Genomic DNA, 24,751 nt, shown 5'->3' on the forward strand with positions numbered 1-24,751 from the left:
ACAATCCCTTTCCATAGTGGACCAATAGTACCCAAACCTCATGATTTTCCTAACCATTGTGAATCCATTAGCATGTGTTCCACAAACTCCTTCATGGACTTCCTCAAGTATTTTCTTGGCCTCAATTCTATCCACACATCTCAAAAGCACCTGATCCTTGCCTTTTTTATACAATATATCTCCATCAAGGACATACCCCATTGCTAATCTTCTTAAGGTCCGTTTATCATTCTCAGTTGCCTCCGCTGGGTAAGCCCGATACTTCACATACTGGAGAATATCATAATACCATGGGAGACTATCATCCTCTTCTTCCTCTATGTTGCAACAATGAGCTGGCATTTCTCTTATACTCATCCGAATAGGCATCATTCGAGATTGATCATCGGCCTTAAACATAGCTGCCAACGTAGCCAAGGCATCTGCCATTTGATTTTCTTCACGAGGAAGATAAGTAAAAGAAATTTCTTCAAACTCTTTGATCAACTCCATCACCAAGTTCTTGTATTCTATCAACTTGGAGTCTCGAGTCATCCATTCCCCGCGAAGCTGATAAATAACCAGAGCAGAATCGCCGAATACTTCCAGGCTTTTAACTTTGTGCTCAATTGCAGCTTGAATACCCAAGATACATGCTTCATATTCTGCCATATTGTTAGTGCATTCAAAGGCGAGCCTACTAGTAAAAGGATAATGATCTCCCTCAGGTGAAACTAGTATTGCCCCAATTCCATGTCCCACAGCATTAGAAGCGCCATCGAAGTTCATTTTCCATGCTTCATTTTTCGGAGTATCTTCTTCAGTAACAAATATACTCATCAAGTCCTCATTCGGAAAATCAAATTTTACTGGCTCATAGTCTTCTAATGCTCTGCTTGCCAGGAAATCTGCAATAGCACTTCCTTTAACTGATTTCTGGTTCATGTAGACTATATCAAATTCGGACAACAACATTTGCCATCTCGCCATCCTTCCAGTTAGAGCCATTGATTCCATCAAGTACTTTAACGGATCCAGTCTTGATATCAACCAGGTAGTATGATACAACAAATACTGTCCCACCCTCCCCAGGTAATAAAAAATCTGGAAACGCTTCAGGTTCATGCACCTTCTTTCATTTCCAATTCAAGCAAACGTATTTCAGTAATAATGTTGTTTATTTATTTACTTTTCTTTTGATTTTTCCCCTAATTTATTTTCTTCTAGTTCTCTCACAATATATAAACCACTTATTTGCTTGCTTCTCCAAATTGAACTACACCAACAGCAATCAAATCCCTCAAGGAATTCCCTTCATTTATCATTTCCTTTTGTTCAACTTTCCGTTTTGTTTTTGTTTTTGTGTCAAAGCAATAAGCTTTAGGTTAGTGAAACTCTCAGCTTTCATCATTTCTCCAAATTTTCCAGTTTCCCCCTTATGTTTCGATCTGTTCTTTTTCTAGATTGAATATGCATTACGTAGATTTAAAGATTTTGTTTTGTTTTAATGCATTATGATTCCTTTTTTCTGGGTCTTGCTTGTTTGGGCTGAAAAGTTAATCTGAACATATGGGAATTGAACTTAGATTAGTGTTTTCGAGTAGTTTGAATTCATGAATGTTAGGTAGAGAATGTGGTAGTAAGAAAGCTATATTTTGCTGTAATAATAATGGAGCAGTTTAGTGTTTAAATATGATTATTTTGGCTGATGGAACGGGATCTGATGCACTGAAAATTGAATGCATGCTATGAAGTAGATTATATTATTTGGATAATTGTAGATATTGATATGTTTGTTTTTACCCCTTTCTGCTCTTTGATATTTTCCCAGAACCCAGGTGATCATTTTAAAGAAAGGATTTCAGAATTTAGGAATTGAATGAATTTTCATTTAGGCTATAGATTGTTTTTCGGTTATTGATGGACTGTAAGTTTACACGAAGATTCGATATGTATGCTTAGATTCTATGTTATTCAGCGCCCGTTATCCGGAGTTGGATATGCGTCAACAACGGGTTCGATTAAAAGCTTTTTCCATGTATTCGGAGATAGTCATATATATCTAATTTTGACCTTCTTTCTAAGGTAACATTGGTTCTTTTTGTAGAATGATACTATCATCTGTATGAGTAGATTGTTGCCATCATCTTCTGAGAGTGCCACTTGAAATAGTGAATTAGTGATAGTTCATCATCGAGAACTTCAACGATCCGTATGTCACGAGGAAGACTTCCTATAATGGATTTAAAACAAGCTTATGATGTTGAACTTATGAGTTCTACTTCTAAAATTCAGCATGAACTGTGGCCATTAGATGAAATTGATTCAAGGAATGCAAAGTTCCCTTGCTGTCTAGTTTGGACTCCTCTCCCTGTTGTCTCATGGTTGGCACCCTTCATTGGACATCTTGGCATTTGCAGGGAGGATGGAGCTATTCTCGACTTTTCAGGATCGAATTTTGTGAATGTTGATGAATTCTCTTTCGGTGTCACAGCTCGATATGTTCAACTTGATAGAGAAAAGGTATAGTTTTATGCAGACACGAGTCAAACCTTTTTTACGTCTCTTGATGCACACAAAGACAGATTGTTTTGTGAGTTAATTTTTGTCATTAACTACTTTTATTGTTGAATCAGTGTTGCTTTCCTCTGAACATGTCCGGGCACACATGCAAGCAAGGTTACCAGCATTCCGAGTACGGGACAGCGATCACATGGGACGATGCGTTGCGGTCGAGTGTGCGCTACTTTGAGCACAAGAGCTACAACCTCTTCACATGCAACTCTCACTCATTCGTCGCCAATTGTCTCAACCGACTCTGCTACAACGGCTCTGTCATAACCATTTTTAGATAAAACAATTAAATATTATTTTAAAAACGATTATGACTTTAATAAAAAAATTGGTGATTATGGATTAATTAAAATTAAATTGAAAATGAGTCGCCATCGACCTTTGGGTTAGGTAGGTCGAATACCTAAAAACGTCTTTTAAAACAATTTTAAGAAAAATAGTTTTATAAGACAAAAATTTGATCTACGTTACCAAAGATTCATTTAAAACAGGTTCGGGAGTCGGTTACATGTGGGGAAGGATAAACACCCCTCACAACGCCCAAAATCGGTACTTAGTCGCTTATATATCGTCGTAAATGATAGAATTTAAAGTTTGAATCAGAAGTAAAAATATGATTTATTTATTGAATATTTGTTAAAATAATAGAAATACTTCACTTGGTAAGAAATCTCAAGATTTGCAATCCTCCAACGGGAAAGCTATCTCATCTATTTCTCATCTATAAAGTATATTCTATCTTTGAATTACTACCAAATAATATCGACAAGAGTATAAAATAAATTATACTTAATTTATCTAAAACATGTATTGTTAATATTAACATAGAGATCATTAATACAATAAGAATTATAAAAATGATATATCAACTAAGATCTATTCGTTGAATATTAGTTAAAATAAAAGAAAAAAAACCCTTTTCTCGACAAGAAATCCGAGATTTGCAATCCTCCGTCGGGAAAGCTACCTCGTCTATTTCTTATTTGTAAAGAATATTTTCTCTTTAAATAAAAAATAATATCAAAAATTGACATAAAATGCATCATATTTTATTTTTCCAAAACATACATCACTCATATTAAGATTTAATGAAGAAATAATAATAAAGATTAAAATTTAAATATTAAACAATATGAACATCAAATAAAATAACAAAAAAAGGAATAACAATAAAAATAATTTTTATAAGCTCGTAAAAGGAAGAATTTGCGTTTTTTTTTTTTTTTATATCATATTCTGTTTGAACGTCGTATAGGATTGCATCACTTCGACCAAGCGATGCTTTCCACACCCATTCTACAAATCGTTGTTCTTGAAAATATTCTAGTGAAATTAAGTAGTGAATAAATAATAACCAATCAATAAATAAATAGGCTAAGATTAGAAACGATGACATACATGTGTGTACAAGCATTAAAAGTACTTAGTAAATAAATTTATTTTTGATACAATATGTAATTTACATACAAATAATACTAGACAAATACAAACATAAATATGGCAAAGTGAAATAAATCATAACATGAAAATAATAAGCAAAACTAATAAAGAGGTGACCAGAATAAAAATAATAACAACAGTCGGAATAAATCAAAACAAGTAAATAATATATAGCGAGTGACCAAATTAAAGATAATAAAACTAAAGTGCCAAAAATGAAATAAACAGAACAAAGGAAACCGGGGAACTAAAATGTGAGACACGATAATGTATTAGGGGTTTAACGTAATTTTGCCCAAACAAATCAATGACCAGTTTATAGAAACGCTCAAATGTACAGGGGCCTAAGCGTGATTAACTGCACAAATTTGGTGACTGATCTAAAAAATGAGATAATGAAGTGGCTTAAACATAAATAAACTAAAACTTTTATAGACCAATATAAAGAATGGCAAGAAGATAAGTGACGCTATGTGTGATTAAACCAAAATTGATACAAAAACAATTCCTTTTCCCCTGATTCAATTTATGCGAGACTTTAACATTCCCTGCTTATCTTCTTCCTCTCACAACACACATCTCCTTGGCTTCTCTTCCACTCACGGTTGGGGACCTTGAAGTCCCAAAACCCGCGCCACCTCGGCCACCCTAATGGGTGGCCACTCTACTTCAACCGAGACCTACAAGGTATGGGAACACCACTAAGACAGCCCCTAATCTCAACTCACTCCACCCCCCTCGATCGAGAACTAAACAACGAACCAACACCTTACGCGGTGGCTCCGACCAACAAACCATGCCACCCTCTCTCCGATGACACCAATTTCCCGACGAACACCAAAACAAGGTAACCTAACTCTCTATCTATCTTAATTAATTTTTAAACGTATAAATACATGAAAATAAAGAACAAAATTACAATCTAAACTATATTTGGTTACATTGCATGAATTTAACAGATAAACAAGCATGTAAAGAAAAGGGCTAGAATACCTTTGCTTGCTTGAAGATTTCGATCTGTTTTTTTTTGATTTTCTGTTCTGCTTTCGATTACTAAAAAGGGTTCTTGTTACAGCTTTCTTTTAATCGATTTTTCCCCCTCCCTGTACATAGTTTGGTTGGGTTCTTTTATATACCCATTACAAATACTAATATAAATTTGATGTTGCTTCTTGTTGATGTGTTTGGTGCCATGATTTAAGGGAGCTGACATGTTGCAGTAAATGTAGCAGGGCATGGGTGAGGTGTGGTGTTGGCGTGGGGTGCTGTGGAGCAGGGCATGGGTTGTGCATGGGGGACATCAATGTATGGAAGCTATGTAGGGACCAAAAATTGGTTACTACAGCTGCCCCTCTTTGCTCATTGCTGTGAGAACAGGAATAGAGCAAAGACATAAAATACCAATTTTTGGATTGTCAACAAGTCTCAAGCTCTTCTTTGATCGGCTCTCATTTCTTCGATTAATCGTTGTTTATTGATGACACATTCTTTTGGAGGTAATTTGTTGCTGAAGACGACACTGCTCATCCGCGATGATTAGATCGTGTCGTTTTCGATTACGATGTTGTTCCTTTGTGATGAGGAAGTCAGATTGTCTGAGGGTGACACTGCTCCTTCGTGATGAAGAGATCTGGTATGTTTGATGTTGAAGACGACACTGCTCATCCGCGATGAAGAGAATCTTGGCCATCTTTAGGAAAGATGATAACATGGTTCCACTCTGCTGGGGACGGCTGGTTATCTGAGGTTGACACGGCTCATACGTGATGAAGAGTTCTGGTCAGGGGATGACATTACTCATACATGATGAAGAGTTCTTGGCCATCTAAAGGTGATAACACGGTTCCTACGTGATGAGGACGGCTGGTTATCTAAGGGTGACACGGTTCCTACGTGATGAGGAAATCTGGTCGAAGGATGACACGACTCATGCGTGATGAAGAGTTCTTGGCCATCTTTAGGAAGGGTGATAACTTGGTTCCTACGCGATGAGGATGGCTGGTTATCTAATGTTGACGTTGCTCCTACGTGATGAGGAGATCTGGTCAGCTGATGTTGACTGATTCATTGCTTTGCTAATGAAATAGATCTTGAAAACCCTGTTAAAAAAATGGTCATATGACATGATTTCGTGCTGTCAATATGCTCTAAGAATGATCTAAATGAATGTTTAAAGGGTTATGCTCAGTTCGATCCTGGCATTGGGAATCTCTCATACTCTTTGACCGGAATATGCGATATTTATGTGTTTGTCCATGCCTGGTTACTTCCTTGACCTCTCATTAAATATTCTTTGACTTGGGTCCTTCTGATCTACCCCGAGAGAGTTTATCTTGCCTCTTCGATTCTTTGGTCATTGATTGATTTTTTCAGAGAAAATTCATTCAGAATGGCCTTTCCTTGTTGCATGCCTTTAAATTGGGACTTCTTTGCTTGGGAAAAGTATGATTATGTTGAAACTGATTTCTTTAATTTAAACCCTCTTTTTTTCTCAATGATTTGTTTAATGATTGATGGGAGCGTGTCTTTGTATGTGCTCTCTGGCGAACACCTGTTTCAAAATCCCCATACTCTGACACTTTTCAGAGTAAGGCATAATAACCGATGTTATTGATTAGTAATTTGGTGAATATATGCGAGGACATTGAATCAAATTCAAAAATTTCACTGAAGATAAGTAATGAGAAAGTACAATCTTTTGGGACAAGAAAACAAGTATATACAAAGGAAGAACAATGGACAAATATAGTGAATATCAAATGATGAATCCTTTTACTTCTTCACTCCAAATCTTTCTTGAAAGTTGACATGTGTTTCGAAGATTCAGATCGTACAAAAGATGTGTGAGCATGAAAGTCTTTCCCTGAACTGTCAAGCTTCCGAGGGAATCCGCCATTTCAACTCGAATCCTCCTTTGGTTTCAAGATGCCCATTTTGGGTTTTCATCTTGAACCCTCCTTTATTTATTTTTTCTTCTTTTTCATTTTTCATTTTTTTCATTCCCTTTTTTTTTTAAGTGTAATATCGTTTGACCGAATCTGAATTCACGGGATTAGGCAAATCTTCTCCATCCATTTCTGTTAACACCAAAGCTCCTCCTGAGAATGCCTTTTTTACAACATAGGGACCTTCCCAGTTCGGCATCCACTTCCCTCGAAAGTCTTTTTGCATAGGTAGGATCTTTTTTAGTACCAAATCGCCTTCACGAAATTCTCGAGGTCTGACTTTCTTGTCATATGCTCGTATCATCCTTTTCTGGTACATTTGGCCATGGCAGATAGCTCTCAGCCTTTTCTCCTCAATCAAATTTAATTGATCAAACCTACTTTGTACCCAATCAGCCTCGTCCAGTTTCAACTCCATCAATACTCTCAAAGAAGGTATTTCCACCTCAACAGGTAAAACTGCTTCCATCCCATATACCAAAGAGAATGGTGTTACCCCAGTAGATGTACGAACGGACGTGCGATAAGCAAGCAACGCAAAAGGTAATTTTTCATGCCAGTCCCTATATGTTTCAGTTGCTTTTGTGATGATCTTCTTGATGTTTTTATTCGCTGCCTCTACTGCCCCATTCATTTTTGGGCGATAAGGAGCCGAATTGTGATGTTTGATCTTTAACTTTGTGCAAACTTCCTTCATTAAATCGTTGTTCAAATTCAATGCATTATCTGTGATGATCCTTTCAGGTGTTCCATATCTACAAATGATTTCTCTTTTTAGAAATCTGCATACTGCTCCTTTTGTGACATTAGCATAAGAGGCAGCTTCAACCCATTTGGTGAAGTAGTCTATAGCCACTAAGATAAAACGATGTCCATTTGAGGCCTTCGGTGAAATTGCCCCAATGACATCGATGCCCCACATTGAAAATGGCCAAGGTGCGTTCATTACATGGAGTGGTGAAGGAGGAACATGTATTTGGTTATCATGAATCTGGCATTTATGGCATCTTCGAGCAAATCTGATACAATCCCTTTCCATAGTGGACCAATAGTACCCAAACCTCATGATTTTCCTAACCATTGTGAATCCATTAGCATGTGTTCCACAAACTCCTTCATGGACTTCCTCAAGTATTTTCTTGGCCTCAATTCTATCCACACATCTCAAAAGCACCTGATCCTTGCCTTTTTTATACAATATATCTCCATCAAGGACATACCCCATTGCTAATCTTCTTAAGGTCCGTTTATCATTCTCAGTTGCCTCCGCTGGGTAAGCCCGATACTTCACATACTGGAGAATATCATAATACCATGGGAGACTATCATCCTCTTCTTCCTCTATGTTGCAACAATGAGCTGGCATTTCTCTTATACTCATCCGAATAGGCATCATTCGAGATTGATCATCGGCCTTAAACATAGCTGCCAACGTAGCCAAGGCATCTGCCATTTGATTTTCTTCACGAGGAAGATAAGTAAAAGAAATTTCTTCAAACTCTTTGATCAACTCCATCACCAAGTTCTTGTATTCTATCAACTTGGAGTCTCGAGTCATCCATTCCCCGCGAAGCTGATAAATAACCAGAGCAGAATCGCCGAATACTTCCAGGCTTTTAACTTTGTGCTCAATTGCAGCTTGAATACCCAAGATACATGCTTCATATTCTGCCATATTGTTAGTGCATTCAAAGGCGAGCCTACTAGTAAAAGGATAATGATCTCCCTCAGGTGAAACTAGTATTGCCCCAATTCCATGTCCCACAGCATTAGAAGCGCCATCGAAGTTCATTTTCCATGCTTCATTTTTCGGAGTATCTTCTTCAGTAACAAATATACTCATCAAGTCCTCATTCGGAAAATCAAATTTTACTGGCTCATAGTCTTCTAATGCTCTGCTTGCCAGGAAATCTGCAATAGCACTTCCTTTAACTGATTTCTGGTTCATGTAGACTATATCAAATTCGGACAACAACATTTGCCATCTCGCCATCCTTCCAGTTAGAGCCATTGATTCCATCAAGTACTTTAACGGATCCAGTCTTGATATCAACCAGGTAGTATGATACAACAAATACTGTCTCAGCCTCTTAGTAGTCCATACTAAAGCACAACACAACTTTTCGATAGAGGAGTATCGAGTCTCACAGTCAGTGAATTTCTTACTAAGATAGTAAATAGCTCGTTCTCTTCTTCCAGTTTCGTCATGTTGGGCCAACACGCATCCCATTGACTTCTCAAAGACAGTCAAATATAAAATCAATGGTTTGTTTGGGATTGGTGGCATCAAGACAGGAGCATTAATTAAGTAACCCTTAATTCTATCGAAGCATTCTTGGCAACTATCATCCCATTCTCCTGGGTTTCGCTTTCTTAGTAATCGGAATATTGGATCACATTTCTCGGTCAACTGAGAGATGAATCTGGCAATATAATTTAACCTTCCCAGAAAACCTCGTACTTCCTTTTGCGTTCTAGGGGGAGGTAATTCCAAAATTGCTTTGACTTTACCAGGATCTATTTCTATCCCATTCTCACTGACTACAAATCCCAATAACTTCCCTGAAGTAACTCCAAATGTGCACTTGGCCGGGTTAAGCTTGAGCTGGTATTTCCTTAATCTTAAAAATAGCTTCCTTAAGACTTTTACATGTTCTTCTCCGGTTTGTGATTTGGCAATCATATCATCCACGTACACTTCTATCTCCTTATGCATCATATCGTGGAACAACGTAACCATGGCTCTTTGATATGTTGCCCCGGCGTTCTTAAGTCCAAAGGGCATCACCTTGTAACAAAACGTACCCCACATTGTCACAAAAGTTGTCTTTTCCTTGTCTTTTGGGTCCATCTTGATTTGATTGTAACCTGAGAAACCATCCATGAAAGAGAAAAGAGCATGACCAGCCGTATTGTCAACCAAAGTATCGATATGTGGGAGTGGAAAATTATCTTTGGGGCTCGCTCGATTGAGATCCCGGTAGTCAACACACATCCGAACTTTGCCATCTTTCTTTGGAACTGGCACTATGTTTGCTACCCATTCAGGGTACTTGGCCACTTGTAAAAATCCAGCATCGAATTGTTTCTTCACTTCTTCCTTGATTTTTAATAGCATATCTGGTCTCATCCTTCGAAGTTTTTGCTGAACAGGCTTGTATTCCGGCTTTATTGGTAGCTTGTGCATCACAATGTCAGTCTCCAACCCCGGCATATCTTGATAAGACCAAGCAAACACATCCCTATATTCCCGAAGAAGGCTTATAAGACCATCTCTTATTTTTGGTGAGAGTGAAGTACCAATTTTAACTTCCTTTATATCCTCTTCTGTTCCCAAATTTATTGTTTCAGTTGTCTCTTTGTGGGGCAATATTTGTCTATCTTCTTGCTCCATCATTCTAACAAGCTCAGAGTTTAACTCACATTCCTCTTCTTCTTTATAACCCTCAGATTCTTTGAGACACATGTCATTTTCAAAATCAATTTGTGGTTCAAAAGTACCGTTACTCGAACAGTTGATATCTGAAGACCTGCGAATCAAAAAGGAGTATATTTGGCTGTGGACAAGAATTTTATCTAATATTTACCAAGAGAATAATTATCAATAAAGAATAAAGAATACTCAAGAAATGAATAAAATACTTGCTAAGATTAGAATGAAAGAAGAACACTGTTTCATTAAAGCAATGACAAATAACAATTTGTCTTTTACAAAAGCCCTATTATATTTGGGTCAAAAGGAGACAGATTTGTTATTATGCATTACTTTGAAGAGTGCTTATAGAACACAGGGAGTTCTTCAACAGTGTAATTGTTCAAAACATAGCCAGGAGGACATGGACGGATTGATGCCAATGAGCATTCTCCAGTAGAATCATCTGTGATAACGTTGATGCTCAGGCTTCCCAATAAATCTTCAACAAATTTTATATCTTCACTATCCCATGACTGTTTCAGCGTGTCAATCACAAATCCTCCAGACACAAAAGATTTGGAGAGAGGCGGAATGACCATGGGTCCCCAAACAAGGTCTTCTCTCTTTACTCTTGCCTTCCTCCTTTCTTTAAGCTTTTGTGCATCTTTGACTTTATCATGGTACGTTGGTTTGTATCCGAGACCAAAATAATTTCTTTTAGGAACTGGAGTCGGCCCTTCAGTGATGCCTTGCAGTTTCTTTCCCAAGCCTTTCCCTACCTTTGCTCCTCTAGCTAATGTCTCCTTTAATTGCATCTTTGTATTTTTTGAAAGATGAGGACTGGGAATTCTTTTGCCTTCAGAGATAAAAGTAGCATTAACAAATTCCAAGGACTGGAAAGAGGACTCTAGTGCATTTTCATCTACCCCTACATATGGTGCATCTGTAGTGATAGAGCCAATGATGTCTTCTTCCGCCTTGATGGTCACCAGAGTCCCATCAACAATGAATCGGAGCTTTTGGTGAAGGGAGGAAGGAACTGCCCCAGCCATGTGAATCCAGGGTCTCCCCAGCAAGCAACTATAACTCGGATGGATATCCATGACAACAAAATCTACTTCAAATGTTGTAGGGCCAATTCTGATAGGGATAATCATCTTCCCCATTATTTTGCGTTCTGTCCCATCAAATGCCCTTACAGCATTGCCACAAACCCTCATTTGTGATACATCCACAGGAAGTCTATTTAGAGTGGCGAATGGCATAACATTCAAGGCCGATCCGTTGTCAATTAACACCCCTGAGACGATGACTCCTTTGCAATGAGCCGTAATGTGTAAAGCCTTGCCCCTGCCTTTTCCTTCTTCAGGTATTTCGTCATCATAAAAATAAATAAAATTATCTGCATTAATATGATTTACCATCCTGTCCACACGTTCCACTGGTATATCCTTCCCTACAAAAGTTTCATTCAGCACTTTGATCAGAGTATTTCGATGTACTTCCGAATGCAACAGTAGAGATAACATTGAAATCCGCGCTGGGATCTTATGAAGCTGTTCCACAATATTATACTCGCTGTGTTTCAGAAACTTTAAAAATTCCTGAGCCTCCTCAATCTTAACAGGCTCATTCAATTTATCATCAGGATCTTTAATAACCACATCTCTTGCTTTATCAGCCTTTCCAGGAGCATAGCATCTTCCACTCCTGGTGAAAAATCCAACTTCAGCAACCTCTTCCTTCTTACTCTCAGGAGTATTAATTTGGCATGTATAGTCCCAGGGAACACTCTTGTTACTCTTGTAGGCAAAAGGCGCAGGGGTTTTGATCACCACCCTAGATGTTATACTTCCACTGCTGGCCTCGTAATTTGGTTTCGATATGATCAGGACAGGCTTTTTTAAATTCTTTTCAGCTTCCCTTGAATTTTCTTCAGAAGCGCAAATATATCTTTCATTCTCACTCATTATTTCTTCATAGAACTGCAACTCCTGCTTGTTCATTAATTCTTGGACTATTTGCCTGAATTCTTGACAGTCCTGAATTTGATGACCATTTTCACCATGGTATTCACAAAAGTTCTCTGTCTTTTCCGTTGAGCATTCATTTCTAGGGCTCAACAACCCTCTCTCCTTTATTTGAGCATATACCCATTTCAGTGGTGTTCTTATTTCTTCAATTCTCCTTTTAATTTGCTGATTTTTCTCAATAGCGTTTACTCCCTGATTCTGATGATTTGGAAGCGGGTTCGCAGCAACACAGGGTGCTTCAGAATCATTAAAGGACACCACCTTTCTCTTGATTAGATCTTCAACCACTCTTTTGAAAGCGAGACACTTTTCAATGTTATGTCCTTTGAGATTTGCATGATATTCACATGTCTCATTTTCGTTGAACCATTTTGGATAAGGTGGTTTAATTGGATCAATGAATTTTGGTGACACTACGTGAGCTTGGACTAATCCATGGAAGAGCTCACTGTAAGTCATCGGTATGGGAGTGAACGTCATCCTTTCATTGTTATGCTCGCGCTTAGTCTCTCCTTGGGATGAAGAATTTCCCATCTTCGGCTTACTCACAGAGAAATTTACATTATTCACCTCTCCTTCTTTCCTTTTCACATAGGGTTTCTTTGCAGGAGTTTGGCTACCGACAATCTGCCCCTTCTTTAATGCTCTCTCGATCATCTCTCCGCACATCACGATATCAGAGAAGCTCTTAGTTGCCACCCCTAACATATGATCAATATAAGGAGATTTTAACGTATCTATAAACATGGTTATAAACTCCCTCTCAATAAGTGGTGGGTGTACTTGAGCAGCAATATCCCTCCAGCGCTGAGCGTACTGTCGGAAGGTCTCATTATGCTTCATCTCCATATTTTGGAGAGTAACACGATCAGGCATCATATCGGTAACGTGTTGATATTGTTCTTTAAACGCATTGGCCAAATCCTTCCAAGACCCTATTTTAGCTCGGGTTAATTGGTTATACCATCTGACAGCTGACCCCGTCAAGCTGGCCTGGAAACAGTGAATTAATAGCCCATCATCCTTCACAAATCCTGTCATTCTTCGACAAAACATGGTCAAGTGAGCAACAGGACAAGTTTTCCCATCATACTTTTCAAATTCTGGCATTTTGAACTTTGGTGGTAATACTAGGTCTGGCACAAGACTCAATTCCTCTGCATTCATTCCGTCTTGAGAACCCTGCTTTCCCATTTCTTTAAAAAACCCTTTGCACCAGTCCTTTAAATGCTCTGGTACTTCCGTTTTAGGTTTCTCCATTTCCTCAGGATCTACATCAATATACTCATAAGGACTGTTTTGAGGGTTAGTCGTGGCCATTTGAACCTTTACCGCTGAAGACCCTGCAGGATGCTCAACTAGCTTTTCAGGTGAGATAACTAGTCTCGGGGTAGACTCCTGCCTAGAAACTTCAACAGGGGCAGTGCTTGGTTCTTTAACTGTTTCAGTACGTAACCCAGACATCTTGGTCATCATCTCATTCATCATATTAGCCTAGCTTTGCAGGATTTGATCTATAATTGACTTTTGTGACTGATCCATCTTTGCCTGCCATTCTTGTTGTATTCTTAGTAAATCTTCTTGCATTTCCTTCTTTAATTGATCAAGCTTGGCATCCATGGCTCTACTTCGCGTGTGATAAGGATTGGAGTTTTTACTTGCCAGAATCGTCTGTCACATAACCCTTCGGAAATTAATTTTATTGTTCTTTTAAATTCGAATGTATATTATTGGTAATGTGCTATAAATGATACATTTTATTGGTGATGCTTTATAAATGATGAATTTACTTATGCATAATGAATGATGCAAGTATGAAATGCAAATAAAAGGCGTTGACCCAAGCAGTAACCATTCGGAAATACTTTCATTGGATAAAAAGTTCCACTCATTACAAAGGAGTTCTATTACATATAAGGCCTAGCCCTCAGACTCAGCTCTACAATTTCATTCATAATGGCGATGATCTCCCTTGTATATTCAGAAACCGGATTTGTGCGCAGTTGGATGATCTCCGCTCTATTGGCTAATTCATTCATGTACCGAGCCACTTCACCCATTTGAGCAATAGCTTCCCCCATCATGCGCTCGCGTTCTTCTACCAAGGATCGATAATGCTCATATGTATTTTCCCATCCTTTATTGATGCGCTTGATTTCTTTTTCTAGACTGGTAATATGAATTCGACATTTCTGGAGTTCACCTTTCAATTCTCTGATTTCCTTCTGGAAGGATTTGTTTTCTTCGAGAGCAACTCTTAGGTCCACTGAAGCGGGAGGAACTTGCACTTGCAGAAGGGATTGCTCAAGGTTTGATACATGACTTTTGAGCTCATCATTCATAGCTTGAGATTGGTTCATCTCCTGTTCGAATCTCATCTGTAATTCTCCCATTTCCCCCGTGAGCTCATCTACTTGCTGACTTTTTGTAGAGAATCTCTGCATCCACGATCCAATCTCTGCCTGCTTTCTATCGAGGATTCGATTCCATCCCTGTCTCTCAGACCACATCTCTTCTTTCTTTCGCTTTCTATCTTCTTCGAGCTCTAAAATTCTTCGATCTTTGTCCTCAAAGTCCTCAATTATACTGTTCATCTCAGTTTTTAACCCCTGGACTTGATTCTTTTCTTCTTCTAATTCTTTCAGGCTGACTTCTTTTTCTTCATGGAGTTTTTGAACTCTACGAGCCTCAACTTTATACTGCTTGATCAATTCCTTTTTATCGGCCTCTAGCTCGCATACTTTTGCTTTTCCAGCTTCTATCTTCTTGATCTGACACTTGTTCTCAATTTCCAGACTTTTGATTCGCCGTCTTGCAGCTGCTAATTCTCTGGATCCAAGTCTCTTTCTCACTTGCTGTACCATTTGATAATCCTTTTTTAAATCTTCTAAATCGGCTTCCACCTCCTCTTTCCGTTCTCTCATCATTATAAACTGTCTGGCATGAAATTCAGCCTCGATAGTCAACATGAAGTTTTCTCTCTCCATCTCTTCTATTTTCTTGGAATCTTTAGCCTTTTCCATTTCAAACTCAATTCTTTGGATTTCCAAATTCGAAGGGATATTTCTGATTTGTTCTTCTATCGACCTTGATCCCTCTCCAGATGTTAAACGTATCTTATCATTTACCCTCCTGATTCTCCAGGCTTCATAATCAGGCGTCAAGATAACATCTGCTCCAATTACTTTAGTCCTAAAAGTCATCCTCCAGGAATCAGCCACATCTTTGATTTTCTTTCTATAATTGCCTTCTTTATAATAAAATTCAGCACCAGTCAACCCACGAGTCACAGGAACAAACTGTCGGGCACCGTACTGTCTCAATATCAACAAAGGAGCGTATCCCACTCCTCCCCATAGTCCCAGTAATATAATCCAGTCCAAATCTCCACACTTGAACAAGATTTGTGTATGCATCAGCCACGGTGTTCGCCATGCTATGTTTTGACTCTGTAGATTCCGGAAGAAATCAATCCATTGATCTTTCTGAGATACTTCAGGCCACTCCTTCGTAAGGTACTCAGCAACAGGAGAATAATCTTTCAAAAAACGATTATAGTTGACCTTTTCCTCCTTCCAGAAATGGCTTCTGATCCACACAGTAAGCAATTGAGCACAGCCCATAAAACGACCTCCCCCTAACCTTCTACATATATTCAAAGATCGAAAAGTTTCAGCAAGAATCGCATGGACTGGATTCACCTCTCTTCCTAACTTCTCAACCAAATCGACTACTGCTAGCTCGATCAGCCCCAAACATTTTGGAAAGATTACCAAACCATATATACCCAAAGCAAATACATCTCTACGCACGTTTTCATCTACGTGTGCTTCAGCTATCTTTTGTAAGTGAGACCACGGCACTCCCTCACTTTCTCCCTTGCGTTGCAAGCGATCATTTACCCATTTGTCGCTTGTGCCCGAGATCTTTGCAAGCTTTGACTTAAAAGAAGGCCCTTTTATCGATCGGGAGTAAACTTTGTCTACTTTAACGCTTGGCAAATTCAACAGAAATTGGTATTCCTCGAGGGTTGGAGTCATGTCCTCTCGGTTGAATGTGAAACAACTATAGGCCGGATTCCAAAACTGTATTATGCTTCGTATGAGAACCGGATCTACCTTCACGTATATCAGATGAAATATATCCCCATAAGTCTGCTGAAAAGCTTGCCTCTCAATAAGATTCCAACTTTCCCAAATTGTTTTCAATCCCTGAAGCTCATTCTGTTTTAAAGAAGCTGGTATATAATCAGACAGATCTGACACGTAGTTCCCTGATAGACTATCTCCCTGCTCTTTCTGCTTGGCTTCGGACCAGTTCCTTACATCTGATGGATTCACTTCTTTGTTTAGGAAACTCCTTTCCATCGTGAAAGTCTTTCCACTTTATCGATACTCACAGATCAATCGCCTTTTCTAATGATATGTCTATGCAGTATGAAAAAATAAACAAAACAAACAAAACAGTTAGTCAAAACAATTGTATAAATTTAACATAAAAAGATATATAAAACAGGAAATAAATCTATTCTATTTATGTATTATCTACCCGAATAATATTCCTCAAAAAGGGTCCTACCCGAACATGCTCTCTACCCTCCTAAATTAATTAAATTCTAACTGCACCTAAATTCTATTTCACATGCTTTAACAGAATAAATCTATTCTACACACTCAAAAATAAATAAATAAAATAAAATAAAAAGGTTAGAGGGTTTCTCCATTGTGTACGCTTATTTTGGGTACCTATTGACGGACAGAGGTTCAGTATGACTCTACCTAGTGTGACCGTTCTATGGTTCACTATATGCATGGTTTCAGCTCTAACAGGAAAAAAGGGACTCGAATTGTCCTTGATGTCGGTGCCCCCTTGGGCTACCAAACCCTCAATCCTCACCCATTACAGGTTTCAAACGGACCGAGTTCAATTCGAGGGGATTCACTGCCTTATACCCATACGAGGAATAAATTCCTACGAAGGTATAAGGTATGTATCCCATGGGTTGTTTGCTAAAACTCATACGAAGAATAAATTCTTACGAGAGTAAAGCAAACACCCTAACTAATTTGGATCGAAGCTCATGTCTAGAGCTCGTGTTATGCTAATGAAAGTGATGTGTGTGAGGAGAAACAAACAAACCTTTGACTAAAAAAAAAACAGGGAAAATAAAAAAAAATAACACCCAACGAGAACTAAGAAATATCTGGAAAAAAACAATTAAAATGTTAGTATATAAAAATAAAGAGATAAAATAATAAATAAAAATTCAATACATAGATCATAGTTTTACTAAAGATTCGAACTTATAATTTCCACCATAACGACCATATATAAGCGACCGACAGCCTGACTCTCTAGTAGTCCCCAGCAGAGTCGCCAAGCTGTCATAACCATTTTTAGGTAAAACAATTAAATATTATTTTAAAAACGATTATGACTTTAATAAAAAAAATTGGTGATTATGGATTAATTAAAATTAAATTGAAAATGAGTCGCCATCGACCTTTGGGTTAGGTAGGTCGAATACCTAAAAACGTCTTTTAAAACAATTTTAAGAAAAATAGTTTTATAAGACAAAAATTTGATCTACGTTACCAAAGATTCATTTAAAACAGGTTCGGGAGTCGGTTACATGTGGGGAAGGATAAACACCCCTCACAACGCCCAAAATCGGTACTTAGTCGCTTATATATCGTCGTAAATGATAGAATTTAAAGTTTGAATCAGAAGTAAAAATATGATTTATTTATTGAATATTTGTTAAAATAATAGAAATACTTCACTTGGTAAGAAATCTCAAGATTTGCAATCCTCCAACGGGAAAGCTATCTCATCTATTTCTCATCTATAAAGTATATTCTATCTTTGAATTACTACCAAATAATATCGACAAGAGTATAAAATAAATTATACTTAATTTATCTAAAACATGTATTGTTAATATTAACATAGAGATCATTAATACAATAAGAATTATAAAAATGATATATCAACTAAGATCTATTCGTTGAATATTAGTTAAAATAAAAGAAAAAAAAACCCTTTTCTCGACAAGAAATCCCGAGATTTGCAATCCTCCGTCGGGAAAGCTACCTCGTCTATTTCTTATTTGTAAAGAATATTTTCTCTTTAAATAAAAAATAATATCAAAAATTGACATAAAATGCATCATATTTTATTTTTCCAAAACATACATCACTCATATTAAGATTTAATGAAGAAATAATAATAAAGATTAAAATTTAAATATTAAACAATATGAACATCAAATAAAATAACAAAAAAAGGAATAACAATAAAAATAATTTTTATAAGCTCGTAAAAGGAAGAATTTGCGTTTTTTTTTTTTTTATATCATATTCTGTTTGAACGTCGTATAGGATTGCATCACTTCGACCAAGCGATGCTTTCCACACCCATTCTACAAATCGTTGTTCTTGAAAATATTCTAGTGAAATTAAGTAGTGAATAAATAATAACCAATCAATAAATAAATAGGCTAAGATTAGAAACGATGACATACATGTGTGTACAAGCATTAAAAGTACTTAGTAAATAAATTTATTTTTGATACAATATGTAATTTACATACAAATAATACTAGACAAATACAAACATAAATATGGCAAAGTGAAATAAATCATAACATGAAAATAATAAGCAAAACTAATAAAGAGGTGACCAGAATAAAAATAATAACAACAGTCGGAACAAATCAAAACAAGTAAATAATATATATAGCGAGTGACCAAATTAAAGATAATAAAACTAAAGTGCCAAAATGAAATAAACAGAACAAAGGAAACCGGGGAACTAAAATGTGAGACACGATAATGTATTAGGGGTTTAACGTAATTTTGCCCAAACAAATCAATGACCAGTTTATAGAAACGCTCAAATGTACAGGGGCCTAAGCGTGATTAACTGCACAAATTTGGTGACTGATCTAAAAAATGAGATAATGAAGTGGCTTAAACATAAATAAACTAAAACTTTTATAGACCAATATAAAGAATGGCAAGAAGATAAGTGACGCTATGTGTGATTAAACCAAAATTGATACAAAAACAATTCCTTTTCCCCTGATTCAATTTATGCGAGACTTTAACATTCCCTGCTTATCTTCTTCCTCTCACAACACACATCTCCTTGGCTTCTCTTCCACTCACGGTTGGGGACCTTGAAGTCCCAAAACCCGCGCCACCTCGGCCACCCTAATGGGTGGCCACTCTACTTCAACCGAGACCTACAAGGTATGGGAACACCACTAAGACAGCCCCTAATCTCAACTCACTCCACCCCCCTCGATCGAGAACTAAACAACGAACCAACACCTTACGCGGTGGCTCCGACCAACAAACCATGCCACCCTCTCTCCGATGACACCAATTTCCCGACGAACACCAAAGCAAGGTAACCTAACTCTCTATCTATCTTAATTAATTTTTAAACGTATAAATACATGAAAATAAAGAACAAAATTACAATCTAAACTATATTTGGTTACATTGCATGAATTTAACAGATAAACAAGCATGTAAAGAAAAGGGCTAGAATACCTTTGCTTGCTTGAAGATTTCGATCTGTTTTTTTTTTGATTTTCTGTTCTGCTTTCGATTACTAAAAAAGGGTTCTTGTTACAGCTTTCTTTTAATCGGTTTTTCCCCCTCCCTGTACATAGTTTGGTTGGGTTCTTTTATATACCCATTACAAATACTAATATAAATTTGATGTTGCTTCTTGTTGATGTGTTTGGTGCCATGATTTAAGGGAGCTGACATGTTGCAGTAAATGTAGCAGGGCATGGGTGAGGTGTGGTGTTGGCGTGGGGTGCTGTGGAGCAGGGCATGGGTTGTGCATGGGGGACATCAATGTATGGAAGCTATGTAGGGACCAAAAATTGGTTACTACAGGCTCAATGGATTGGAACATGCTAACCGTGGCTTCCCTAATACTATTCAAGGGTCATTGGGTTGACAACATGTCGATAATAAGATCTTTCCTCCCTTCCATGGTGGTGCTCTGCCTCGGTTTAGTATTGGTTGGCTGGCCATTCTTGGTTGGACTGTTCTCATTCTCTCTGCTCCTTATGGGGTGGTTTGTGTTGGCAACTTTCTGTCTCAAAACCATTTTGGAATGCTAGAGCCTAGAGCTATTGTTCAAAGTTGAAGGTTACTTGATACAATAATTTTTTTTTTTTTTTGAAAAATGTTAACTTTGCAGACTAATCTGATCCATAAGGTGAAAGCTAAAGATCACAGGAGAGGGGAAGTTTGTTAGATTTGTCACATGAAATCCTCGAATCTGCAGTATATTTTGCCTTTAAAACAGTGGACCACAACAACTCCCCACCCCCAGCATGTTCCTATCATTTAACTGGTAATCACAAGTTTATTATATATGTAAACACTCGTGGATATATGTGCTTCAGTTGAGTTTGTAAGATGTATAATATTAATCGATTAATAAAATTTTTAAATAAATATTACGATGTAATTTCTATATTATTAAAAAAATTATATAATATTAGTGAGGTATTGACTAATCCATTTTTTTTGTCATCTTTCCAAAAGAGCAAAACCCCAATCACAATGAATACAATCTCAAGGAAGCTAAAGACAAAGTCCTTACCAAATATAGCATCCCCCCCCCCCCCCACTTGTATAATTTAGAAGTAAGCACATTTTTTGAGGAAAGGACAAAACTCACACTACTCGTCCAATGTCCCCAAAGGGCATATAAGATATGGGTCAAACTTTGATTTTGGTCCTACTTTGTTCGAACTCTATGATTTTGTAATGTCACTGGTTAACTTAAAATGTTAACATAATTTTTTTATCTTAAACATACTACTTCATACACAAAAAATCATTGTTAACATAATGATCTATAGCTTGTGTTTTCCGAGTAAAATCACATTATTAGGGTTAAGCAAAAAATCAACTTGAAAAACTGAATTTTTTTATTCCACTCAAAGTAAAAAAAAATCGACTGAATTCATAATTTTTTAAACTCGACTCAATTAAAAAAAATCCAAATAAAGTTTAAGTTGTACAATAATACTCGAATAACTCAAAATTGTTAGTAATTAATTGATTGATTTTTAAGTTTGAGTTGAGCTTTTTAACTCTGTATGATATATATCACATATAAAAAATATATATAAATCGTATATAGTTATAGAAAACCTTTCAAATTAGAATAAATTAGTATTATAACATATAAATATTTAAGATTAAATTTTAAACAAAAACTCGAGCAACTCAACTTTCAGAAACTCAACTCGAACACATTTTAAATATAGTTTGAGTTATAAAATATAACTCATCAACTCAATTATCTCACTTTTTTTTGCTTAACTCGACTCGATCGAATACTCAGCCTACACACTATCAACTACTTTGAATAGCCAAGTATAGGATAAATTATAAATTTAATGATAGTATGGGACCAAGACCACAATTTAAGCTATACAAAAGTACGCGCGTGTGTATATAAACCCATTTAACCCATGCTCCAAGCTTTTATCATTTGGTTCTTTTCCTTGCATAAACTCATTAGCCATGGACTCAACGGAAACGCCCCCTCAAGGCCTATCCAAAGAAGAATATTCGGAGCTGAAACCCCTCATTCAAACATACCACAAATTCGAGCCCATCCCCAACACATGTACGTCGCTGATAACGCAACGCATCGACGCCCCGGTTCGAACCGTGTGGCCATTCATCCGGAGCTTCGAAAAGCCCCAGAAATACAAGCACTTCATCAAGAGCTGCAACATGTGCGGCGACGGCGGCGTCGGTAGCATCAGGGAAGTCACCGTCATCTCGGGCCTCCCCGCGTCGACGAGCACCGAGAGGCTCGAGATTCTGGACGACGAAAAGCACATATTAAGCTTTCGGGTGGTGGGAGGCGAGCACAGGCTGAGGAACTACAGGTCGGTCACCTCGGTGAATGAGTTCCATAAAGAAGGGAAAGCGTACACCATTGTTTTGGAGTCTTATATAGTGGATATACCAGAAGGGAACACTGGGGAAGATACAAAGATGTTTGTGGACACTGTTGTCAAGTTGAATCTGCAGAAGCTTGCAGCTATTGCAATGGCTTCTCTTCATGGACATGATTGATTATTAGATATAGATGATGGGTAAGATTCTCTTTGGAAACGATGATTTTCAGAAGTTGGATTTGTTTTTTGTTATTTGATTATTACTGGGGATTGGTTTGTATATCACAGTTTCTGTTGGGAGATGAATATTTGAGCTATATTATCGTGGCGTTTTGTTTTAATATCTATAATAATCTGTTAAAGAAGCCATTCATCTTTCATTTTTGTTATAATTAATCGAGAAGAAAAGATGAAATTTCGTCCTCAAAATTATATAATAAAAATAATATTGGTGTATGAGAGTCTATTCTAATTACATTTTCATTAGCTCTATCTCATATTTATAATACTTTGATAATAAAATGGGTTGACGATTTCAACTATATATTATGTATTATCTACTTTGGCAGACATGTTGTATATTAAGGGATATATAATTCTTCCTTTAATATACCCTAATATGGATTTGAGACGGGCCAAAGCTTATTTGAAGAGCTTGAGATAAAATAGAAAAACACATTCTATTTCTTATAATAGATATATAAAAATAAAGTAAAAATGTTATATAAAATTGAATCAATGTCAATATGTCATAGATTTGATATTTAATCATTTTTTTTCAAAATATGTTTTAATGTTTATGTGAATTTAAAGTAATGCCAATTCATTCAATTAAAACTATATTTTATTATTTATTATTTTTTCAAATATGAAAACATTTTTTTATTTTATAATTTTTATACACTTTCATTAATAACTTTTTTTTAATTAAATACATTTTCTTTCATGTTTTTCATATTTTAATAAAATGAAAATGACATACGAAGTCAAATTTTCAGATATTAAAACAAGTTATCACCATTTATAAGTTAACTATATATTCATGAAGGGAGGGATGATACATGTTTTGTCCATGGATCAAATTTAAAGCTAACATCAATTAAACATATAATATCAAGTTCTTTACAACTCTATAGGAGATTCGATTAACAATTTAAATAATTGTTAAATAACTCATGAGGTTAGAGGGAGGGGTTTCAACTTGTAAGAAGAAAACAAGTTGTTCATTGTTTTATTTGAAATTTTTTTATTACGTAAGATATGGTCTTTCAAATATATAAAAATATATTGATTTAAGGGATGATTGTTATTTGTAAAGGTTTTGAGTTGGAGTACGATGTTGTATAAATATTTAAGCATTCATTGCGAAATCAAACGGATAACACCTTGACCGCATACTAATAAAAAAATTATCACACACTTTGATTTCAAATAACATGTAGCTGTAATTGGTTGTATACACTAAAACCAATGAATCATGTGCTGGTTTTTCTTGAAAATGATAGAAAATCTTGAAGATCATGGGTCATGGGTTTAAAGAAGAGAAAGGTAAAGAACACATGGTCGTGTGGTTCCAATGTCATAGAGAAGAAAGTCATATATATCAACTTTCCTGCCTGCAAAGATTTGAGCGAACTCGAAGGGACATGTGATGATTTTCTTTTTTCTCAAACCACAATCTTACCCAATTACAACTATTCATATACGTGTGTCAATACCACAAATAATGCTTGTGATTGTATTCCAGATATGAAATCCCTAACCCTTTCTTCTCCGTGATCATATCCCTTTAATTTGATAAGGGAAACTCTAGAAAAGGAGTGGATATATATAAGCTTATCTTTTCTTCCTTTTTCTTTATTTGCCCCCAAAAATAATACACAGAAGAATAATAAATTAACTTATCACACAAGATTGCATGTGTTGATCATGCGGGTCGGCTAGCAGGTTATTATTTGTTGGCCGCTCCACCTTAATCAAATAGGCTTATTTTGTAGTAATTGGGCCTTGGACTAATAAAGTATTGTATTGTCCATTATCTCTTCCCTTCTTCATGTGAAGCCTAATGATTCAATCCCTGTTTGGTGATACTTGTATAAGATGGGTTGGGAACAATTTAAAGAAAAAAATTTGTAAGCTATGTTGGACAAGAAACTTGCTTACTAAATTTCATAGAAAAATTTAAAACATTTGATGCTCCAAAGAAATTGTTCTCTGATAATATTATTTTTCTCTAATGGTGTTTTTTTTTCATGAATTTATTAAATTGTTGATGAGAACTCAATTAAATCACTCCACCTATTACATGGATAAAATTTCTCTATTTTAACGTGAGAAAATTTCTTTTCGTTCAATGAATTTCTGTCAATTACTTTCTTAGCAAAAATGTCGTCACCATAATCTTTAAGCTAATAGG

General features: G+C 36.5%; 2 protein-coding genes across 2 annotated transcripts; both read left to right on the forward strand.

Moving 5' to 3' along the window:
• Window positions 1-1,276: 1,276 nt before the first annotated feature.
• LOC120144809 (protein REVERSION-TO-ETHYLENE SENSITIVITY1-like) lies at window positions 1,277-20,771 on the forward strand. Its single transcript, XM_039158771.1, has 4 exons — window positions 1,277-1,363; window positions 2,087-2,502; window positions 2,616-2,808; window positions 20,300-20,771. The coding sequence occupies exons 2-4, from the start codon at window positions 2,194-2,196 to the stop codon at window positions 20,527-20,529; spliced, it is 732 nt and encodes a 243-aa protein (XP_039014702.1). The 5' UTR covers window positions 1,277-1,363; window positions 2,087-2,193; the 3' UTR covers window positions 20,530-20,771.
• A 1,149-nt stretch (window positions 20,772-21,920) lies between these two features.
• LOC120144502 (abscisic acid receptor PYL2-like) lies at window positions 21,921-22,559 on the forward strand. Its single transcript, XM_039158541.1, has one exon. The coding sequence runs from the start codon at window positions 21,950-21,952 to the stop codon at window positions 22,511-22,513; it is 564 nt and encodes a 187-aa protein (XP_039014472.1). The 5' UTR covers window positions 21,921-21,949; the 3' UTR covers window positions 22,514-22,559.
• The last annotated feature ends 2,192 nt before the right edge of the window (window positions 22,560-24,751 follow it).

Source organism: Hibiscus syriacus, unplaced genomic scaffold, assembly GCF_006381635.1.
Source record: "Hibiscus syriacus cultivar Baekdansim isolate YM2019G1 unplaced genomic scaffold, ASM638163v2 tig00110890_pilon, whole genome shotgun sequence".
NCBI classification, from domain to species: domain Eukaryota; kingdom Viridiplantae; phylum Streptophyta; class Magnoliopsida; order Malvales; family Malvaceae; genus Hibiscus; species Hibiscus syriacus.

Coding starts and splice junctions, on each gene's coding strand:
- LOC120144809 (XM_039158771.1), top strand. CDS start 2,194: ATGTCACGAGGAAGACTTCCTATAATGGATTTAAAACAAGCTTATGAT. Junction 2,503..2,615: donor TTCAACTTGATAGAGAAAAG/GTATAGTTTTAT, acceptor TTGTTGAATCAG/TGTTGCTTTCCTCTGAACAT. Junction 2,809..20,299: donor CAACCGACTCTGCTACAACG/GCTCTGTCATAA, acceptor TGGTTACTACAG/GCTCAATGGATTGGAACATG.
- LOC120144502 (XM_039158541.1), top strand. CDS start 21,950: ATGGACTCAACGGAAACGCCCCCTCAAGGCCTATCCAAAGAAGAATAT.